Genomic DNA, 21,527 nt, shown 5'->3' on the forward strand with positions numbered 1-21,527 from the left:
GAATTTCACATAATCACAGAAGTGTTAGGGTTGGAAGGGCCCTCTGCAGATTGTCCAGTCCAACCCCCATGCCAAGGCAGCGTCACCCAGAGCAGGTGATGCTGGAATGTGTCCAGGTGGGTTTCAGATTCTACACCGTCCCTTGGCCAGCCTGTTCCAGTGCTCTGCCACTCTCAGCATAAACATGCTCTTCCTCGTGTTCAGGTGGAACTTCTTGTGTTTCAGTTTACGGCCATTGTCGTGTCGCTGGGCAGCCCTGAGAAGAGGCTGGCACCACCCTCTTGGAGATGTTTGTAGGCAATAACGAGATCCCCTCTGAGTCGTCCCTTCTCCAGACCAAACAGGCCCAGCTCCCGCAATCTCTGCTCTCAAGGGATGCTGCAGAGCCCTCCTCATCTGACATTCCGATGGACCCTCTCACGGCTCCCTATCGTTCCCTCACTGAGGAGGCCCGGGCTGGGCACACGGACCTCCGAGCCAGCAGTGGGCGCCGCCGCCCCGGAGCCGCTCTGACCCGGCACTTCCGCGGGGCTCAGCCATGGCGGCGGGCGCCAGGAGGGCCGTGTGAGCCGGGCGGGGCGGAGCGGGCTGCCATGGCGGCCTGGGGGTGCCAGGAGGGCCGTGTGAGCCGGGCGGGGCGGAGCGGGCTGCCATGGCGGCCTGGGGGTGCCAGGAGGGCCGTGTGAGCCGGGCGGGGCGGAGCGGGCTGCCATGGCGGCCTGGGGGGCGCTGGGGGCCGGCGGGGCTCGGGCGGGGCGGCGGGGTGGGGGTCCCGGCCGGTCAGTGAGCGGCGGCGTGTCCCCGCAGGTACCCGCTGTTCCAGAGGGGCGGCCCGCAGCTGCGGATCTTCCGTCCCAACTTCTTCATGCTGGCGGTGCGGCCCGGCGTGCCCCAGCCCGAGGACACCGTGCAGTTCCGCGTCTCCATGGAGTGAGTGCGGGCACGGCCGCTGCTCCTGGGGAGGGAAGGGAAGGGGAGGGGAAGGGGCTTCTGCATCGGGCAGAGCTTGCTGAGGGCGGGATGGGCACTGATTTAATGCCTGGCTCCTCTCCCCTGGTGTTAGTGAGGCTCAGCCTTCCCAGGGACGGGCTTGGCAAGAAGGAAGTGCTTATGAATTTGGTCCAGAGTAAGCAAGGTGGTGTCCAGTTATTTTTCAGGACTCTTTCACGCTGACCACACATTAGAGCCCATAAGACTGTGGCAGGTTCTGGTAAGATCAGCAGCTCCTACTCACAATAAAGAAAGGTCTCTCAAGTTAGGCAGTAAGAAAGCCTGCTGAACACAGAACATACCTGGTGTTTGGAATGTTGAGGCTACAGAGGATAAAGTATTTGATAATTGTTACAGTTTATGAATCACAAAACGCTGTAGCAGTGTGTGGTCTAGGTTGAGTTTATACTTTCATGTCCTAAATCTGTCTTGGTTAAAGCAAGAGGAAGACATACTTATCAACCAGTATCAACCTGTCTCTGGTTTATTCTCTGGTTTATTTTGTTTAAGTATTTAACTTTTTTTTCTTTCTTTCCCCAAAATGCTTTTTCATTGCCTAGAATGACAAAACTGGATATCAGGAATTACCTTGAAAAAATATACAATGTGCCAGTAGCTGCTGTGAGGACCAGAATACAGTATGGTAAGTGCAGCTGAGTAATGCAGAGAGGATGAATACAGCATCCCTCCACAGCCAGAGAAGACTTTCACCTTCCAAAAGGTCTGTTGGTTGCAGTGGTTCCAGGAGCTTAGCTGGTGATATCTCCACAGTTTATTCATCACTTCATATTTGACTGCTGTGATTAAATTATGATGTAAGTTTCACTCTAAAAAGAAAAATCTGAATTCAAAAAGGCTAATCATCCTGACAGTAATCTAGCTTGTGCTTTTGTAGTTGGCACTGTTTCTCCTTGAAGACCAGTGAGTATCTCCCTTCGGAAGGAACTGCTTCATGTGTTTTGATACAAGTAGTAATTAAGCTTAAACTCAGCTGTAGCCTTTATTTGAAAAATAAGCTGAGATTAGCTTGCTTGCATACACAGGAGTTGTTATGGTCTAACAAAAGGCGATGTTTGTAGAGCAAAGTAGAATACTCTGTTGAACCAGTAGATAATCAGAAAAACATCTTGACAAGCTTTCAGTTTTTTATCTCCTGTTGTTATCAGATTTCTTCTACAGACTTGAATATTTCCACTTGTGGTATTTCTCTCCTGTCCAACCCCTACAAACAACGACAAAAAGCCACCCAAACGCCCACCAAAAACCCAACAAAAAAACAACCCAAGAGAAAAAGGAAAAAAAATTCCTAGTTTAATGTATGGTGAACTCTGACTTGGAGGTAGAGGGACTCATCTCTGACTGAAATAAGATAAATTTAGATGTCAACTTTACATATGAATGCTTCCTTCCCCAGAGCTTCTCTGACTACAGTTTGGATGCAGTCAGGAGTATTTTTTTTTTAATGTTAATTTACATTTTTGATTATCAGGCAGTGTAATTATAGAGTGGAGAGTGACTTGGTTAGGACATCTTTGAGGGCTGTGCTTTTTATTTTTGATGTAGTGACTCTATGAAAGGAATTGCCTGTTTATAATGGTAAGATTAAGGATGATTTTAAAAGGAATAGGAAAGAAGACCTGTAGTAATTAAAAATGGAGGATAAAATAAAAGCTTCAACGTAAGGTTGTAAAACTCTTAACTTACAAAGGAAGAAAAAACGTGGAAGTATCATCTGTAATATGCTTATGTGAAAACCAGAATTAAATTAGTCATAAATACCAAACACATGTAGTTCCAAATGGCACTGAGAAATAGTGATGCTTGTCCCTATAACCATTTTGTCTGTCACTGCTAATTTTAGGTGATGGTATATAGTCAGGGATAAAAAAGGGTTAGAATGCCCAATAATCTGGGAACTTTAATATCTGCCTAACATGAATGGGGTAAGTTGTACTTCCCGCTTCAGTTTTGACCTGCATAGTTGGAGGAGGTTGAGGTGCTTTAGTTTGTTTGGATGTGGAATATATGCTGGTGTATAACAGCTCATCAGCTGAATCAGCTGTCAAGTTTAAAGCTATTTAGTGGTCGTTTTCTCCTTCTCTTCCTGAAGCTGTGAATGTTGGGAGGGCAGTTCATCACCCCTGGTGCCCACCTGGGAGACTTTTCTCCTTGCTTCTTTGCAGACTTTGTGTGTGAAGGCACAATGGCAGCAGGCTGGTGATGCCTTGGTTCCCTCCTTGTAAACAAGGAGAGCATTGTCCACCAGTTTCAGTATGCTGCAATAGTTGTGGTGCTGTGCTGGTAGTGAAGGAAGAATATTCCTCTTAACAATAAACCAGAGATAGCCAAGTCTCTCCTTCAGCTTGGCCTTGATTTGGAGAACTCAGAAGCGCTGGGAAGTAAAAGGTGGGATTCTCTTCATTTCTGCAGGTGCAAACAACAAGAGGAATCACAGGAATCAGAGAGTGAAGAAGCCAGATTACAAGGTCGCCTATGTACAGCTGGTGAGTTGAGTTAAAGTGGGTGCTTGTGAAGAAGGAGGAAGGCACTGCTGCCAGCCAAGCTGAAAGTAATGGCCAGTGAGTTCTCCTGGTTGGCTGAATATTTCTGCCAATCGTCTGATAGTGACAGTTTCTTTAGCACATTCCAGAATGTAAAGAAGTTAAAATGACTTGGTCTAAAGATCAAATTCAAACACATGGTTATATTTTAAGTCCTGTGCTGGTTTGAGGTCTGTCTGTAGGTTGTGGGCTGATGTCATAGGCTGCTCCTTTGCCAGAGAGTTTCATGCTGACCCTGTACTCTGTGTGCTGGAAGGTTCACGACTTGTGTGGTTGATTGCTGAAATGTCCAGTAAGTGAAAGAATATATTGTGAGGGCAGGGAACTTCTTATTAAAGGTCTTTGAATTTCAGAGAAGACTAAGGCTTATTCCTTGGAGAGCCTTTAGTCATGTCTAAACAAGCATGCTTTGTGGCTGAACCGGGCTCTGAAATATACATTGGTTGCCCAGTGGAAAAGGAGCTTCATGTTCTTGTAAATTTATTTCATAACAGCGCCGTATTATAGTTTAAACTTCTGTTGGGATTACCTGTCTTTATGCAAAAAAGAAGTGCAACCAGTGACAGAAAACCACTTCACATACCAAAATGACATTAAAGGGATGGTATTTATGGTTGTAAAACCATAAGCTCAAAATTGCAGTTGGCAACGAAACATCACTGTTACTCTGTCTTGGGACAAGGATTCAATGTTGAGGGAGCACTCTCTGATCTTAAGGACTGTCTAAAACTTCATATGGGCTTGGGGTCAAACTTAAGAGGCACAAACAATGGGAAATCTGATTTTTAATATTTTAAAGTTTAAATGTACTTAGAAATTTTTTTCTAAGCCCCTTCTGGGGAGGGGAGTAGAAAGAAAAGTGAGGACCAAGTGTTTTTCTAAATAGCCCTTGCCTAATTTAAAAGAATAGTATGAAGTGCCATGTTACTAAAAAGTAACAGAGGAATAACTTTGATTTACTCTGCTGAAGTTAAAGGCAACCTCATCTCTGTGAGAATTTTACATAGTAGGCTAAAACACACATTCCTTTTTCAAGGAAGAGTCTCTTGCTTTGGTGAGCAAATTCACCCTCCTGGATTTTCTGTGCTAGGGTTTTGTATGCTGGAGAGCAGGACTGTACAGTTAGGAAGTGAATTCTTGAATTGATGATGTTGTATCTCACAAGTTGCTGTCTATGAGCGTTGTTCCTTTTAGTAGGTGATTGCAGGCACTTTCCATGGCCACAGCCCTCTGCTAGTGACTTCCTTGCTTATAGAAACTTGTTTCCCAAGACTGAAGCAGACGTGTGTCTCTAGTGAACTGTAGTCAGTTCTCAGATTTTATTTCACTGTAATGCAGTCTTGTGTCCTATGTCTGCTGAGGTAAGAAGGAGGTACTCTACAACCCATAGATACTCACAGGTAAGAAGTAGGAAGCAGAATGCTGCTCCTCTGTTGGAGCAAGACATTTAAGTGCCTTTGTGCATTTATTTCACATTCAGCCTCTCTACCTAGAATAGTTGCCACAGCCTTAGGGGTCAGCCCAGGTGTGGAGATGTACCTAAACTAGCTTGATATTGGAGGCAGGTACACAGGAGTATTGGATTGTTCCTCCAGACTCCCATTTTGTCCTCTGGGCAATGCATGGAGCCCTGTTGCACTGGGCTGTGGTCTCTTAGTACATGGGACAGCAAGAGTCCCTTATTGCCTTACACTGTAGTTACCATAATTAAGTTCTTAAAGAATGCCATGTTTTCCATCTCTTCCATGAACAGGGAGGGAATCTTGACTGTTTGCTAAGCTCTTGCCAGTGAAGCTTGGTCTCTGTTTTTGGCTCACCTCATTCCTGTCTCTTTGGTTAATTTTTTTTCCCTGTTGTTGATGTGGTCTGTTAATTCCATTAACATTTAGGTTTCTTTATTCCTCCCCCTTTCTCTTTTTACTTTTGTTTGTTGCTTTTCATCACTAGCTCTGATGTCTCAGACAATGACCTCCCAGCTCTGTGTTCACACCAGCTTGAAACAGTGGGTAAAGCCAGAAACCCCGTGTCATTTTTGAATCTAAAGGGTTTGCCTTCGTTCTCATTCATGGTGTGATCAGGCCATTAGAGGCCCCATGCAGTCCATTGTTAATATCTGCCTAATTTAGGAAAGTCTTTGGTAACCACTGTAAAATCCTTATTTTCATGAGAATTAGTTTGCATCTGCCATGAGTCAGAGTAACTGGGCTTTCCCACCATTTTTACCAGCTGTGTTTTCTCTCATTAATCCAGTTTCAAGTTAAAACTGCTTATGACTGGAAAAATATGGATGTGTTTTTGGAAGGTCTTGGGTTGATCTTTCTGTTGCCCACTAGGTGGAAGTATTGCTCTTTCCAGTGTGACTTTGCAGCTGTGGTGCAGTTTACCTGAATGAAATTGAGTTTATCCTCATGAGCAGTTATGTTTCTCTGCTTCATAAAGCATCACCTTATGTGTCCCAGTACAACACACACATCCATTGACTTACTGCAAGTGTCTCAAAGGTGGAAGGTGTATGAAGTCATAGTCAACATGCCCTTAGGTGTCAGACTAGTGCCCCAGCTGTTCCACATGTAAGAATTGTTGTCCTTTCTTTTCCAAATACTGTTTCTTGGAGATTCAGAGCTGTTTACTTTATTCTCAGGCGGTAACTGGACAAATACGTGATCTGTCCAAGCATAATATTTTCACACTAAAAAAATACCTCAAATCATAGAAGGCTGTGGATCAACAATATCTTGCCATTCCAGAGTCTGCTTGCCTTTTTTCCCCTTTTGGAATGTGGTGGGAAAGGTTTGAATTAGAGACTTATGGCCCTGTGTATCAAATGCTACTTTTCTACACTGTTCTATTTGTTAAATTAAACCCAAGTCTTAGATCTTTGCAAACTAGATAAAATAAATGTAATACAGCAGCCTTTCTCCTTACTCCAATACAGCTGTAATTATTATAATGAAAATAAAAAAAAGAAAAGAAAGCCAGTGGGAAACTTTGCTGTTGCATTAACATCAGGGAAATTAAAAAAAAACAACAACATCCCCTCCTTCTCCTTCTTCAGTGTTCTCACTGGTTTAGCTTAACAGGTGTTAGTACCCGTGGGAGCACAACTGTAGACAAGCCTCTGGAATCCAGACCTATTTTTAATTAAACCTGTTTTGAGAAATCTAGTGGAGATGGCTGTAAAAAGGAGTCTGACCTTGTCAGCGTTGGGACTAACACCTATTTAGCTGCTTGAATTATGGCACCGGTGGGAACGTTTTTGCCAATGTTTTCTCCTCAACTGCTGTTTACAGTATCCTGTACACTTGCAGTAATTAACCTGTTTGCACATCAGATGTGACAGCAGTTTTGTTTTGAAATCAGTGGAACTTGGATGATCCATTTTTGAAGTTGCTTTCTGTGCTCTTTTGCCATACGTTTTAGCATCAGATGTTACCACTGCAGTAGTGGGAGAATTGTTCAAATGCACTGGATTATTAAACTTAGCTGCATTTGCTGCTACTGCTGGACTGAATCCCATGCTTTTGGGAGTCCAACATTTTTGTAGTTAATGGTATGATAAACATCACTTTTCTGTTAATTCTGAAGGACAGTAGTAAGTGCTTCAATTATCCAAATAACCAGAAGATCTTAGAGTTGTTTACATGATCGGTGTTTGCTGCATCATTGCTGCACAGTCATATCTGTGCTGATAATTTCTAAACTTTTCAGGGAATTCAAAGGTCAGAGAAGTATAAGTGAATTTGTGCTGGATAATCCTTCCAGCAGTTTTCTGACGTGAGGCTCTGCAGTGGAAAGGCCAGCACTTGACTCCATAGGCCTAATTGCGGTCACTTAACCTCTCATTAAAATGAATGGAGGCAATTTGTACCGCTCCTGTGATACCTCCTTAGACAGGCTCCAGGAACAAGGTGTGTTTTCACCCTTTCTTTGGACAAAGGCTTGAAATCTAAAGGGAAAATAAATGTTTGATGTTTTGGTCTCTTTTTATTGTGAAGGATGTTATTAGCATTTAGCAAATGAATCCTCATAAGACATTGTGTATAATTCACTTTTACTGTTGGGTAATGCTGAATTGAGGATTAGAGTTATGCAGGAGTAGAAGTTTAATGGGTCCCATTTCTGTTACCTGAGCTCTGGACCACACATCCCACTCGTACATGACCGTAGAATTTGTAGGAAGAAGGAGGCCTCTAGGAAGACCCCAAACTGAGAACAACAATGTGTAAAATCATCATGTTGCAGTTATTTTTTGAGGTGTTCAATGCCACCTCTCTGACTTGCTTTTTTTGGGGCTTTTTGTTCTTTTTTTTATTAGTATTGTAAGGCTTCACTGGGGAGCGAGGTGAACACATGGTGGTAGAGCTTACCCTGACAAATTCTAGAGTATCAGGGGATCATTTCACATTGGTGAAAAAGATCTTTTGCTGTCATTACACCACCCAATTCCATGACAGACTGAATTATCCGAGCAAAATTACTTTTTTTCCAGTCTATCTTTTTTACAGGATTTTCTTTTAGCACAGCTACATTGAGTAGAAAGGTGGCATTACCTTCTCCGCCTTTCTCTGCTAACAGAGATAACTACATTGGCAGAAGTTCTAAAGCAGAAGCAAGTTTTAGCCTTTTTAGAGCTAACTTCAGCTTATGAGAATTTCAGTAATTCAGCTGTTAAAGGGATAAATAGCTTGCAAAAGGTAAAACTGTGAACAAATGCAAAGTTTTCAAGTAAGCCAGGATCTTCCTTTCCGGTTGAATATGCCAGCACTTCATGTTCTAGCAGTTTGTAAAACCAGATAAACCCTGATGAACTTGGTAAAATTGTTGCTTTATTCCAGTAAGGATTTCATTCTGAGGATGCATTTATCATATGGTTGTCAGATGGTTGCTGTATAGAAGGAAAAACTTTTGTAAAGAACTTTTTAAGAAAAAGCAGCACTGTGTAAAGGAGTGACAATCCTTCTGTTCCTTTGGTAGGCTTTTTCTTAAGGAGTTGGCATATGAGCTTGAACCTCAGTAGCCTCTGGCATTATGTGGAAGATGCACTGAGTGTAAATATGCCTGGATAGACTCTCAGTCCTCTATGTAAGTTGATGCCTTTTGGTATTTTTGAAATTTTGAAATACCCAAGATACAGGCTTCTTCTGAAAACTAGCTACTGAGCATGCACAACAGCTATTTTTCATACAGCTTTCATCACTCCAGAGCCTTACAGTGCAGTATTACTGCAGAGTATTGTTAGTTAAGATTTATCAACCTTCAGTTCTCAGGGTGTAATGTCTTGGCTGTTTCAAATCGTGTTTGGCTGCCAGCCAAAATCAGAATTTCTTCACAAAACAAGAGCTGGAAAGAGCCAACTTGTCTGTGCTGATTTTGATTTATTAAAAGGCTCCAGATACAGATTGACATTTTCAGCTCAATATTTGACTTCCACCAGCCTTGAAGCGGGAACTGTGAGCACTTTGATAAACAGCTTAAAGGTTTGTCTGGTTTTGCTACAGCCTCTGTGTGTATCTTTTTTTGTTTTCTTCCCTCATTTAAAAATAATAACTGTTTTGCAATGCTTAGTGAATTACCGTGGATGTTGTTAGTATGCTTTAGGGACAGCTTTCCTTCATTCTCCAATGAGGGAAATGCATTGGTCCTGGAAGCATACCAGAAGGAAAGTGCTGCATAACAAGAACAGTCCCTTACTACGCTGTTACCAATATAAATAGTTCTCAGATTTTCAGTGGAGGTGGTGTGCCTACCATGTCAGCCTGAGTTGTTTTCTGACTTGTTTAACTAAAATGGCTTCCCCTCCAGGGCAGACAGGTCTTCAGCATGGGCCCTGTCTGTTCTAGGTAGGTACTGCTGGGCTGAGTGACCTGCCCACAGCACAGTTAAAACACTGCAATTTTTTGTAATATTAGCAAATTCTTTTCCAAATGCTTCAGTGTGCTAAAATCTTGGGCAGTGCTTGGCCTCAAGGGTGCTTGTTGCTGATCCTGCTTCAGGAGGAGATTCAGTAGGCTGCAGCTTTGGGGCCTGCTCAAGGACCCTGGTAAGATCAGTTTGTGTGCCATGAAATAAGGCTGTGCTTTAGCTGTCAAAGAAGAGCTATTGTGAGGATACCTGTTGGTAGTTTAAATGTACAAAAGAGCTGAAACCCCAGAGTACACACCAATGGAAAGGAAAAAGCTGATATGTTCCAGTTGAGCTTATCCAGGCTAGAATCAAGGAAAAAGCAATGTACACAGCAGCTCCCTTGTTGTTTTTGTAGTATGGTCAGACTCTTAGGAAACCCCCAAGAAGTATGCACTACAAAAACAACCGGAACATTGCTGGGTAGAGTTGGTATTTTGTAGATTCCAGTCTGGATAATTTCATCTGGGATAAGTCATGCTTTTTTCTCTCCAAAGCATATGAGGTTTAGATTTTTTTCACACCTGTTATTTGCCAGGTTGACTGTATATGATTAAATAAAACATAGCAGACATTCAGCTGGGTCAGGGATGTGGTGATGGTTCTGTTGGATTTATTTATGTCATATTTCTGTTCCCAAAATGCAGAGTAGGTATGCTGGGGAAGGCTCCTTTCATGCCCTTTGTGGAACCATTTCATAACTGAACCTCTTGTTTGGTTATATTTACTGCATAAATTTAAAGACTGGCTGATTTGAAAGAAAGCCAAACCCACCTGTTTTCATCTGAAGCAGTTAAATGCTTTTCTTGAGATTTCTGTATGCAGAATGCTGCCAAAGAAGTTTATGTATGATAATGTTTGTAAGTGTTTTGGAGAGTCATTTTAGGGTTATGAGTGACCAGTTACAAGTTTTATTATGCAAGGTCTCGTGCAGAATGGAAGGGCTGATACTGTTGAGTTTAGTGAAGTTGTGCTTAGAGCAAATGCCACTAAAAGTAAGTAGGTAATGTTGATGAGATAGTACATTTCCACAGAAAAATGCTTTCCTGCTGTTAGATAAAAACCAGAGACCAAGCAAATGTTTATTTTCCAAGTGGGAGACATGATCTGATGATGATGTTTTACTAAAATGACTTGTCTAATAGGGAGAATGACTGATGCAGATGTAATCACTTTAATCTCATTAGTGATATATTAGACAGATTGTTCCCACTGTAATTGTTTTACACCATAGTCTTTATGTCTGTTGATAAGAGACCTCTGATATCTGTTATTCTGTATTCCCACATTACACCCTACAATAACAGCTGCTAGGACTGCTCTCTCTTATCCTTAGCTGAGATCTAAACAACTACAACCACTAGTCATATCCTGAGTGTTAGCATAATGAATGCCTGCGCCACTGTGTATTACTTTAACAAAATCTATTATTTTGCTCATCTTGCTTTTACTGTATGACTCACATATCATCTCTGAGCTGGTTCAAAGTCTTTGAAGAGATGTCCATCTCCTGATAATTCATCTGTAAAAAAAAAAAAAAAAAAATGTCAGTATCTTAAGTAGTACACAGAGGAGGAGAGGCTGAAAGTTAGCTTTTGAGGAGGAGGGACGTACATGTGTCTTGGGGACACAGGTGGAAAGTGATTTTGGGAGTTCACAAGGTACCATTCTGCACTAGCTGAAAATTCAGGGTGGTCTTTTACCCTAAGATCATAGCTACTGCAGAAAGTCTGGAATGTCTCTCTGACCATTTGTTTTCTCTTTAGGGCCAAGGACAAACCTTTCAGTTTCCCAACCTATTTCCAGAGAAAGAACAAGACGCAGAAACTCGCTCTTTCGATGACTTCAGGGATAAATATATGGAGAAAGAGAAGGAGAAGCAGGAAGGTGACCCCAGACGAGGTGGAGTCCCTGATTGGTTTGGACTTTGATGCAACAAGCCAGCTGCCTTCCTTTAGGCTCAGAGGGATTTTGATTAGCACAACTTGCACTCTTCTTTTCTCGTAATGACCGAATGTTTATTCTTGAGCAGCCCTTGCTAGCGTGTGTTTTTTCTGGCTGTTTGTGCATGCCTTCAACAAAACGGCCCCGAAGAAATAAAAAGGTAAAATAAATCTGACTGCACCAGGTCTTTTCTGTGAACTTGTGGACTATTTCTAAAATGTGGAATTCCTTGTTGTCAGTCCTGTGAGAGTGTCATTATGCTTACCTTTTTCACACTGCTCTGGGTTGTTTAGTAGAAATAGAATATTTAATTTCCTATGATATGTGCAGTTTGTATTGACTAGAATGTATAAAAGTCAAGATAGGTTAGCCAGAGGTGGACAGGAAAGTGTAGAAAACTGGACTACAGGCTCAGGACATATTGCCACTTATTGTGTCCTGCTATCCTGTTGTCTTCCTTGCAGTGACCCCTCCTTTCCTGGATGTGATCTTATGGTGGCCTTGTAACAGTTATGTGGCATGTTAGGGACAGGGTTTATAGGGCAGGTTTGTGACTGGGCACATGAGTGTTTGATCCCCTTAAGCATCAAGGAGCAAAGTGGTGCACGTCTCTGCTTGCTGTTGTGCAGTGCAGGTAGGTGTCCTCTGTGACCAGCCTGCCTTAGGAATGTTTACTGGCACAGTTGTGCTGGTATTCCTTCCCCTCTCTGCAGCTACCTTGCAGTGCTGGCAAGTGTCCTGTGTGGACACAGTTGTATTGGCATAGAAATGCTTCTGCCAGTGTAGCCTGTTTTGTGCTGAGGACTAATAAAAAGACTCTTTCTACTTTTTCTGGTGTAACTCCCTCTTCTTCCAAGTTACTGATGCCAGGGCAGTGGTAGAACTTTTCTAGGCCTTCTGGGCTGCCACGTTAAGTGTTTTTGTTTCTTGGCTCTGTGGCTGTTTCTCCTCGCTCTGATGAGGATATTTCCTCTTTGCCTTTGTCAAGTAATGTACTGTGCTGTTGTGTCAGAAATAGTGGGGGAAAAGGAGGGCTAGGAAGGACTTCACAGTTGGAGAAGAGTGTTTCTGCAGGCTGTTTGCTACAACACAGCACCTGCAGGGTTAAATGTATAGCTAATGTTTCCCTGGCTTTTGCATTCTGTCACTTGGAGCAATTGGCAGGGTTGTGAATGAGCCTATGCCTTCAACGCTTCTACCCTGGTGCTCTCCTTTCTTGTTCTGTGTCTGAACTTGTTTGGATAGCTAGCAAGATGTTTACAAGGAAACAGCTGTTCTCCAGAGAGTCAATCCAAGTAGGATTTTACGCACCCCCTTCTGTTCATTAGTCACCTCTTTCTCCCTGCTACTTCCCTTGTGCATGACAGTCCACCTCCTTCTGTGGTTTCTTGCTGACACCCCCCTCTTTGTCCACTTTCCAAGGGGGATCGTGTATGATCTAAGTTAGCTGGTACTTAAACAGAGAGATGCTCTTAGAGAGGAGGAAGATAAGGGAGGATTTGCTACTCTCAGCCTGCCAGCAGTTACAATAGTAGATGTGGAAAAATACTGACTTCACTGAAAACAGTTCATATGTTTGGCATATCTGCAAAGGCAACATTTCCAGAGTTTTGTAGTGACATGTGAAACTCCGGGTTAAATCAGGAGCTGGCCTGCAGATGTAAGGTAAGGTGACTGAATTTGTCTGGGTGCAAGGGTCTCTCTGCTGTGCACAGCCTCCTCCCCCCCTGCATTGTTTAATACATTTTTTTTTTCCTCAAACTCATACATCAGTACGGAGATGACCTATACTGCATCTTGGACTATGTTCCTTCAATATAGTATTACGGAATTTGCTATTTTTTCTTCACTGTCCTTTGTGGTTGTCTCCAATGTGGGTAACTTGATCTTTTTCACCATGGTGAAGATGGAAAGGGCTCATCCAGTGCTGCCATATGTCTTCTTAACTGATTGGTCAGCCTTGAGCAAGCAGTCAGGTATGTTAGTTCTGGATAAATGAGGCAGCCTTAGGTGTTACAGCAAAGATAGATTTAACCATCACCCTCTGCCTTCCCTGTCAATGGTCAGGAGATGTTGGAGTTGCCAGCTTCTGTACTGACATTGAGGACTCGAGTGAAATTTATTTGCAGTCCCAAATGTGCTCTGGGCTCAATGAGTATCAAAAGCCCCTGTGCAGGTCTACCATGATTTGCTACTCTGTGATTTCTCCACGGGCAATTAATTTTTAGCTCATGTTCAAGGCAGGTTTCTCTCTAGAGTGGCACAAAAGAGAAGAAACAGAGATGCAAATACACCCATGGCTGTGTGAAGTCGCAGTAACCAAATTCTGGCAAATACTCAAGGTGTATGAGAGAGCAATCATGTAATCCTATAGAAGGGTTTGATTTGGAAGGGACCTAAAAATATCACCTAGTTCCAAGCCATCGTTACTGGGCAGGGACTCATTCCTACAAGTTACCAGCTACCTCTAAAACAGTATTCCTGTGAAATTAAGGTAAGATTTGAAAAAAGAGTCCCTGACCCAACATTATTTTGTTTTAATGGCCTGATTGCCATGGAAGTGGAATTAAAAAGATCTCAAGTCTTTTCCCAAACCCTTGTTGAGCAGTGCTTCTGAGGAAGTGCTAGTGGTTGATACGATCTGGTGCTTCAGTGCTTCACAAATCTCATCCCCCACGCTGTACAGGTGGGCTAAAAGATAACAGAGGATACTGTACTACAAAGGCACAGATTGTATCAGATGTACCAGAGAGAAGTACAGTAAACGAGTGCTGAAACTAGGACAGGGAGACTCAGTTTTTTCTGAGTTTTGTTCAACGTACTGTGCTCCTTCCAGCGCATGCTGATGTATGTTTTGGGTGATGTAAAGGGTCAGCAGCTCCTGTGAAGTCAAATCTAGCCTGCTGTCAGAGGTGTCGAGCTATCCTTGGCTATGTCAGCGGCCATACCTGTGGGACAAGGATGTGGATGTACACATGAACAGCTTCTCCAAGGAGCACAGTAATGACTTGGTTGAAGAGACTGATGTTCACTGTGGTGCAGGAGAAGCCACGTCCTGCACTTGGCGTGCACAGCTCTGCAGCTGCTGCTTTCTCTGACGTGCAAGGGAGATGCTCAGCACAGTTTCTTTCCTCTCCGAACGTGTGCAACCCCCCAAAGAGATAAAGTGCTGGAACAGCCAGTGGATGTGCAGTTGGCTGTGCTGGCCAGTCTGGTGGAGAAAGGCATCTGGCTATGCAATACCATCCAGCTATCCCAGCAATACCAGGACACCTCACGGGGAATATGCAACTGCTTCTCCTTATTTTGAAGCAGACCAAAACGAATTGCAGAGACAATGCAGAGGTGACTAAGTGACTCCCCTAACATTACACCTTAGAAATGAGTTTTGTGTTGCAGGTAATGCTCTGGTGGGCACTAGGGACAAGTTCCTGCAAATAAGGAAGTTACTGAGTCTTGTAACCATTTGTCATTGACTGAGCCTTGCTGTGTGACCTCAGAGGGTTCAGCACAGATGCTAAGTGGTTTAGACATAAAGCTGTGGTAGCTTTATCTTCTGTGTTACCCAGACTATAGAGTCATTGAATGGGTTGGATTGGAAGCGACCTTTAAAAGCCATCTAGTCCGTCAATCCTGTGATGAGCAGGGATGTCTTCAACTAGATCAGGTTGTTCAGAGCACAGTCCAACCTGCCCTTGAATGTTTCTAGGAATGGGGTAACCACCACCTCTCTGGGAAGCCTGTTCCAGTGTTATACCATCCACATGGTAAAAATCTTTCTTTTATCTAACCTACACTGACCCTCTTTTAGTTTCAAACCATTATCCCTGGTCCTATTGGAACAGACCCTGTAAAAATTCTATCCCCATCTTTCTTATAGGCCCCCTTTCAATACTGAAAGACTGCAGTGAGGTCTCCACAAAGTTGACTCCAGGCTGAACAACCTCAACTCTCTCAGCCTTTCCTCATGAGAGAGGTGTTCCATCCCTCTAATCTCTTCCTGCCCAATTCAGGACCAGGACCTTGCACCTGGCCTTGCTGAATCTCACAAGATTCCCACTTCTTGATCCTGTCCAGGTCCCTGTGAATGGCATCTGCCCCTCAGGTATGTCAATGCATCACCCAGCTCCCATACTGGGACCCCCAAATTATGCATTGGGGGACAGAAAAATGTATTCAATTATTTGATCTACTCTTGACCCACTGCCATTAACAGTGCTGAATGAATGAAGCAGTAGGAAAATTTGGCTTACTTTATCCAATGTGGATTTGCTGTGGAAAATATCTTGATGGCTGGGGAATTCCTGCTCCTTCCAGGTTATCCCAATGACATCAAAGCTGGGATTTTTATTTTGGGACAACTATTTTACTTATTTGAATTTTCAGGCTGTAGGACAGACTATTGACTATTCTTCAGCTCTGGCATGTTTGTGGAAGGGCTCGCAGAGAGCGGTGAGGGTTGGAGAGAGGACGTCTGCTCAGTGTGTGTAACAGGGCAAGGTACACAAAGCAAACAACTATTTTTCCTGGGAGGAGTGAAAGCTGTAAAACCATTATCTTGACAATGCTGCTTTCTCCTGAAGTAGAGTTCAAGGACTGCTCAGAGTCCAGTTTAAAGCAGTTGTCTGAGAATGGCTTTTGGGTGGCTTACATGCCAAGGCTCGTAGGTACAACAGCTAAAAAGGAACATTGTGGTAATCCCTTTTGACCTCCTGAATGACACACACCATAAAATTTCATGCTGTGCTTTCTGTACGTAGGCCAGAAGCTTGTGGTTGAATGTTACCTGAAATAGATGTCAAGGTTTGAACTTGACCAGGATTGCAGGACCAAGTCATTTTCCTTGCATAAGCTGGGCCCCAAGAGCACAGAAGTCACCAACATGTTGACATTTGTCCTGTGAATTGCACAGAGTGGTTGTAATGGGGAAAACTGAGCGTTGCTGCTCAGGATTCATGTGTTTGTAGAGAAGGGAGGTAATTCCTGTAAATATTATTTTCTTTAAATGCAAAAGGTTTTAGACTAGATAAGATGACCTAGTGGTTGAGCCATTTCTTCTGAAGTGATTTATGACTGTTTAGACAGCATTTAGCTCTTTGTGTATAGTATGGCTTATCAAAGTGTGCGCTGCTGTTGCGGACACACCCAGCTTGCAGAATTTGGGAAATATATCACAGTCACTGAATCTGTGGCTTGAGAACACAGTAATTAGAGCCTGGTGCAAAACTCATTGCTTTTAATTCAAAACTAATTATCAGTCTTTTAACCTTTCCTGCCTTCTGCTGTTAAAAAATGCTGCAAATAAAAACTGATTCAGATTTTGAAGAATTTGTGCAGTGGAGAATTAGGTAGTGCATTTTCTTCTGTGGTGACTGGGATGTTGGAGATGTCACACACAGTGTTTTAGACAGGTAGGTCTTACTTTGGAGTCTGGCCCTTTGTGCTGTGATTCATTTTCCAAAGCTCTTGTTTTAGGAGTCAGACCAATGTCAGTGATTCAAGGCTTGGAAGACTTCCGTTCCTAAAATAAGGCTTGGGAAACTCCCTGTGAGATTTGTGATTTAGAAGTATTTTGACTCTTGTCTGTCTATATGCACCTGGAGAAGAGAAATTTCTCAGAGGCAGAGCATAGTTCAGTGTAGCTAAAAAAGTGAAATGAGTGAACTAGAAAGGGGATGGCTGTGGGGTGGGCAGGTGTTATCCTCCTAAATGGAGGAGAAGCCAGGGAATTGTTCTGGATCATGTCTGTGTGGTGCATTTTTCACGAGCACTGAAAACACAGAGCTGTTGAAGGTTTCTTAGGTCATGAAAAGAGTCTGCTGCAGACTGAGCTGTGCCAGTGCTTGCACACATGGTAAACCCAGTGTGTGGTGTCTCACAACAGCTGTCAAAGACTGGTCATCATACCCAGAGTCTCTAAACATCCTGTTTATCCTTGCAAGGAGGAACACTTGATTGAAAGATAAATACCAAAAAAAAAAAACCAAAACAAAACTCAACCCCAAAATTGGTGCTAGGAACAACATTTGCCCTTGGGCTAACAAACCTGAAAACAAAAGAAAATAAACATAGGATGGAGGCAAACACATTTCCACACAAGCCCAAATTCTAAAAGGGATTTAGGAGCTGAGCTTGTTTTGGCATGCTTGAAAAAGAAAAAGCCGTGTGGGTGCCAGGATTCTTAGGGCTCTGTATGTGTGTGTGAGCATCAGGGTAAGAGCACAGGAAGAGATGGGGTGTCTGTGGTGATGTGAGGGGGAAATGGCAGACATTGGAGCTGCCAGAAAGCTTTATGCAGGGTCACCCTTGGGGCACAGCTTGCACATTATTTTTTTTTTTTTTAATTAAGCATGCCAAGAAAAAATCTTCGAGTTGGCAGCAAGATTTTTTTTCTTCTTCTCCCTCTGTTTGTTGTTCATTTGTCGCTGCACTGGAGGTCTGTTTACTTTGCTCAAGAGAATGAGGGACCCAAGAGACACTGCTCTGCATGCAAAGTTTTTGTGGAAGGGGCTAGAGGAAGAGAAGGGCAGGAACTTTCAAGCCTTTTGAAACAGAGTGGGCTGTTTCTTTTGCTTCTTTGCCCAATGGATATTGGGCCTGATGCTGCTTGTGCAGACATAGCTGGGCCCTGGACTTCAAAGATGGGTTCTGTTAAGGGTTGATCAGGCAAATCTCTACAGGGTGAGTGAGAGGAGGCCTAAGATGCCCTAAGACTTGATGGTGAAATGGAGTTGGTCAAATACTATGGTGCTCCCCACTCTGCCCATGGGATCTCCTGGTAGTTGCTGTCAAACTGGAGATGGTGCTCCTCTCTCCCAGAACCTCCCTGATGACTCTTCTGAATGAAGTTTGGGATGAACATGCCATTAAAATAATCTCATGGATGAAGCAAGGGAGTCCTTCATTCCAGGGATTTAGTGCTTTGAAGGGGACTTTTCCAGAGCTGTGTGGCAGCCTGTTGCTGCTGCCCTTTGCTGCTTTTGATGACTCAGTAAACTTCTGAATGCTTCAGTTTCTCCAGATGGGTTTAATAGTGATTGTGACCTGACTGGAGATTCAACTGAGGAGGAAAAGTAGAGATTGATGTTACTTTTGCTTGCTGGCATCTCAGTGGATGAGGCAGCTTTGTCCAGCTGGATCTTCTTCATACCTTACAGAGCTTTACAGGGTGCTGCACAAGCAGGGTGAATGTCATTAGATCAACAGACGGGCACATCCCTGTGGATGTTTTTTGTATGTGCATTCTTCTAGGTTCTGGGCAGTGAAAGCAGTGGCATGTGGCTGGCAGAGTTCTGCAGTGTGAGGCAGGGCAAGGGAATGGCTAATGAAAGAAATGGATAGTTCCACTGGAGCAGGGTTTAGAGCTAAGTGGTGTTCTGCCATTTGAAACTTTTCTTACCCTTTTTGACTGGTGAAAGAGGACAGGGAGTGATGGGTCTGCCTATAGCCTCAGTCTTGTGTTCAACACAGCTGTTTCCTGACCCAAGTCAGTTCTGTATTGCCCTAATGCATTGCAGAACAGAGGTTTCAGTCAACAGAAGGAGTTGACTTCTTTTATCTCCTTGTTCCATGTTTTAATTGATGGGAAAGCTGCTCAGGAATCCCAGAACATGTTTGTCTGTTGCAAAAGTTCCCTTAAATTACTGGGACACACCATGTTGTTTTGGCCACTTTGTCTCCAAGAGGAGGGGGAGGGAAGGAGCCAGCTGTGATGGTAGAGAGAAGGACCCTTTGTGAAAAGATGTTGAAGAGCCTGTGAAATATTAAGTCTAGAAGAGGAAGAATGAGAAGCAATATAATTAGAGATGGACTATGCAGAAGCACCTCACTTTATGAAATATGGGAATGGAGACTGTCAGAGAAACAAAAAAGAAGACAAGATAGAAACTGACATAAAATGTTTTCACTCAACAGTGGGTTAGATTAGTGTTGTGCAATTCTTTGCCACAAAATATCAGGGCCAAGAACTTTTCTGGATGTGGAACACACTCTGACTGTTTCTGTGGATAACCAAGATATCAGAGAGCTAATGGTAATATTAAAAGAACAAGAGTTTTGGGAAGTTGTCGGTGCCACGTGCGTCAAGGCACAAGCTGACTCCAGCAGATGGAGATGGGGATAGGAAGAGACTTAACTTATTTCGGAAGTGAAATAGTCTGTGAGCTGCCTCTTGCAGGGTTTCTTTTTCTGACCTTTGGATCAGCCTCTTGTGTTGCAGAATCCCAGCCGAGATGGAGCTTGGGAAAGACATCAGGCTTGGCAGCTGTCTCAGCTACAGTACATCCAGTTATGTGGTAGACCCTGTGGGGACATAGAGCGCCCTTCTGCATTCTTCAGCTTCCAGTTGTGAACGTCTTGATTTCCCCCTGCCCCCAAAAGAAAGCTCATTTCTGTGGCTGGGAATCAGGAGAGCGAACTCCCAAACTGCGTTCGGCTGAGCTTGGGTCAATTCCATAACATCTTTCTGCCTTCATTTAGTGTCATAGAAATTATCTAGTAGTGGTCACTCTCCTCTGCACCCTGCTTGACTTTCTGGCCAATACCTAGGTGTCCTTAGTGAAAAGTGTCCCCTCCTTTTCCTCTTTGGTGGACTATGACACACTGCCCAAAATATTGATGTACCGAGGTTGAAAGCTGGTTTCATAATTTGCTTTTTTAAAAAAATTCACTGTTTCTTGAAAAAAAGCAGCAGAGGAGCTTTGAACACCTTAGCTGTAGAGCTGTGCTGTTCAGTAATAACTTCTCAGTGAAAGAGCTGTTTTGTTTTTATTGTATTTTCTTTTCACTGCTTTTAATAGCTATAAACAACCTCTGTGTGGAGTGTATCTTGAAACTTGTGACCAGCTGGGTGAGGGGCCTCCGTATCAATTTCAAGCCTGTGGAGAAGAGAACATAACAGGTCCCTGACTGCTCCAGCCACTTCCTGCCTGCCAAGGAATGCTGGAAACAGAGGTCATTATTGCACAAGTAATTAAAGGTTCATCAGCCCTACCTCTCTGATTGCTTAAGGCCATTGTAGTAAGGGACAAATACTCCTGCTTGCCCACTGTTATTTGTTTTCTGCTTGCTGTTTTTGTTGGCTTGAGAAGAGGAATTATGAAGACTCTTGAGTAGGATCTGGGAGTGCTGTGGTCTGATGCATTTGGCTGTGGCCCTGGGTATGTTGTGGATCACTCTAGTACTGAGAAATGGAGTGCCTTCAGGGCCCCCTCTCTTCCTGCTTTTCCCCAAGATCCAGACACCAGAGAGGTGGCTCTCAAAAAGCAGGTTCATGTTGCCCAGGCTCTGGCACAGGGTGGGCAAAGAAGCCAGCCTTGGGGAGGTCTCTAGAGCTGTGCCTCTGAATAGCTGAAGTGCATCCTATTCTCATATTAGCAGACACAGGGAGTTTACTCCATCTGAGCTACACTCCAAAAATGTGAGACTGACTTATAGTGGGAGGGTTTCCTATGAATTTTCTTAAAGGGATTAATTTCTCTTTCTGTGGTTTGAACTCTGAAGTTCACATTTTTGTATGTTTTCTCTCCATTACAGAATGCAAAAAATTACTTTGCCTTTTAAATAGACACTGAGACTCACTTATGAGCAGGGGCCCCTTGAAAAAAAAAAGAAGTAAGTACCAAATATTTTGCATCTTTGACAGAATCACAAGAGCAGGGCAGACTGAGCAATGCACCGTTTGACCATCCATCCCTCAAGATCTGGAGAGTCTTTTATCTTTGAGGAGCACAGCCCACAAACATAGGATGTCATGTTGCTGTCCTCCAGTTTTCCCTCTCTGGGTGAATGATTGTCACCACTAAGGAAAGAAATGAGCCCCTATTGTGTTGAATCTCCTTCTGCTTCAGGAGCAAGAAAGAAGAAACATCTGAGAAGAAAGAGAGCTGGCTTTTGGCCCCCTTTGGTCCAGTAACATTGTGAATGAGCCTCACAGTATGGCTGGTACAGGGTGGGCATTTCCCTCCCTCCTGGTAGTGTAGAAGGGGAATGGACTGCACCCCAAAAGCTTCCTTGTTGGTAAAGATGTTTTGCCCCTGAGAGCCTGGCTTCAGGGGCTTGGCTGTAGCTCAGAAAAGCTTGAAGGGCACATGTTGGGGTAGATGGGATGGGTGATGGAGATGATCTGCTGAA

General features: G+C 43.5%; 1 protein-coding gene across 4 annotated transcripts; it reads left to right on the forward strand.

The window, feature by feature from the left end:
• Nucleotides 1-392: 392 nt before the first annotated feature.
• MRPL23 (mitochondrial ribosomal protein L23) lies at nt 393-11,581 on the forward strand. Of its 4 annotated transcripts, XR_004418249.1 has the most exons (6): nt 393-562; nt 808-930; nt 1,551-1,633; nt 3,421-3,494; nt 8,526-8,633; nt 11,219-11,263. XR_004418249.1 is itself a non-coding variant. In XM_033062955.2 (5 exons), the coding sequence occupies exons 1-5, from the start codon at nt 539-541 to the stop codon at nt 11,381-11,383; spliced, it is 471 nt and encodes a 156-aa protein (XP_032918846.1). In that variant the 5' UTR covers nt 474-538; the 3' UTR covers nt 11,384-11,581. The 4 variants fall into 4 exon arrangements, 3 of the variants coding, with proteins under 3 accessions (XP_032918846.1, XP_032918847.1, XP_042635337.1); XM_033062955.2 differs by lacking the exon at nt 8,526-8,633 and having other exon boundaries at nt 474-564; nt 11,219-11,581; XM_033062956.2 differs by lacking the exons at nt 393-562; nt 8,526-8,633 and adding an exon at nt 603-682 and having other exon boundaries at nt 11,219-11,581.
• Nucleotides 11,582-21,527: the final 9,946 nt, after the last annotated feature.

The sequence above is a fragment of the Catharus ustulatus genome, chromosome 6 (genome assembly GCF_009819885.2).
Source record: "Catharus ustulatus isolate bCatUst1 chromosome 6, bCatUst1.pri.v2, whole genome shotgun sequence".
Lineage (NCBI taxonomy): Eukaryota > Metazoa > Chordata > Aves > Passeriformes > Turdidae > Catharus > Catharus ustulatus.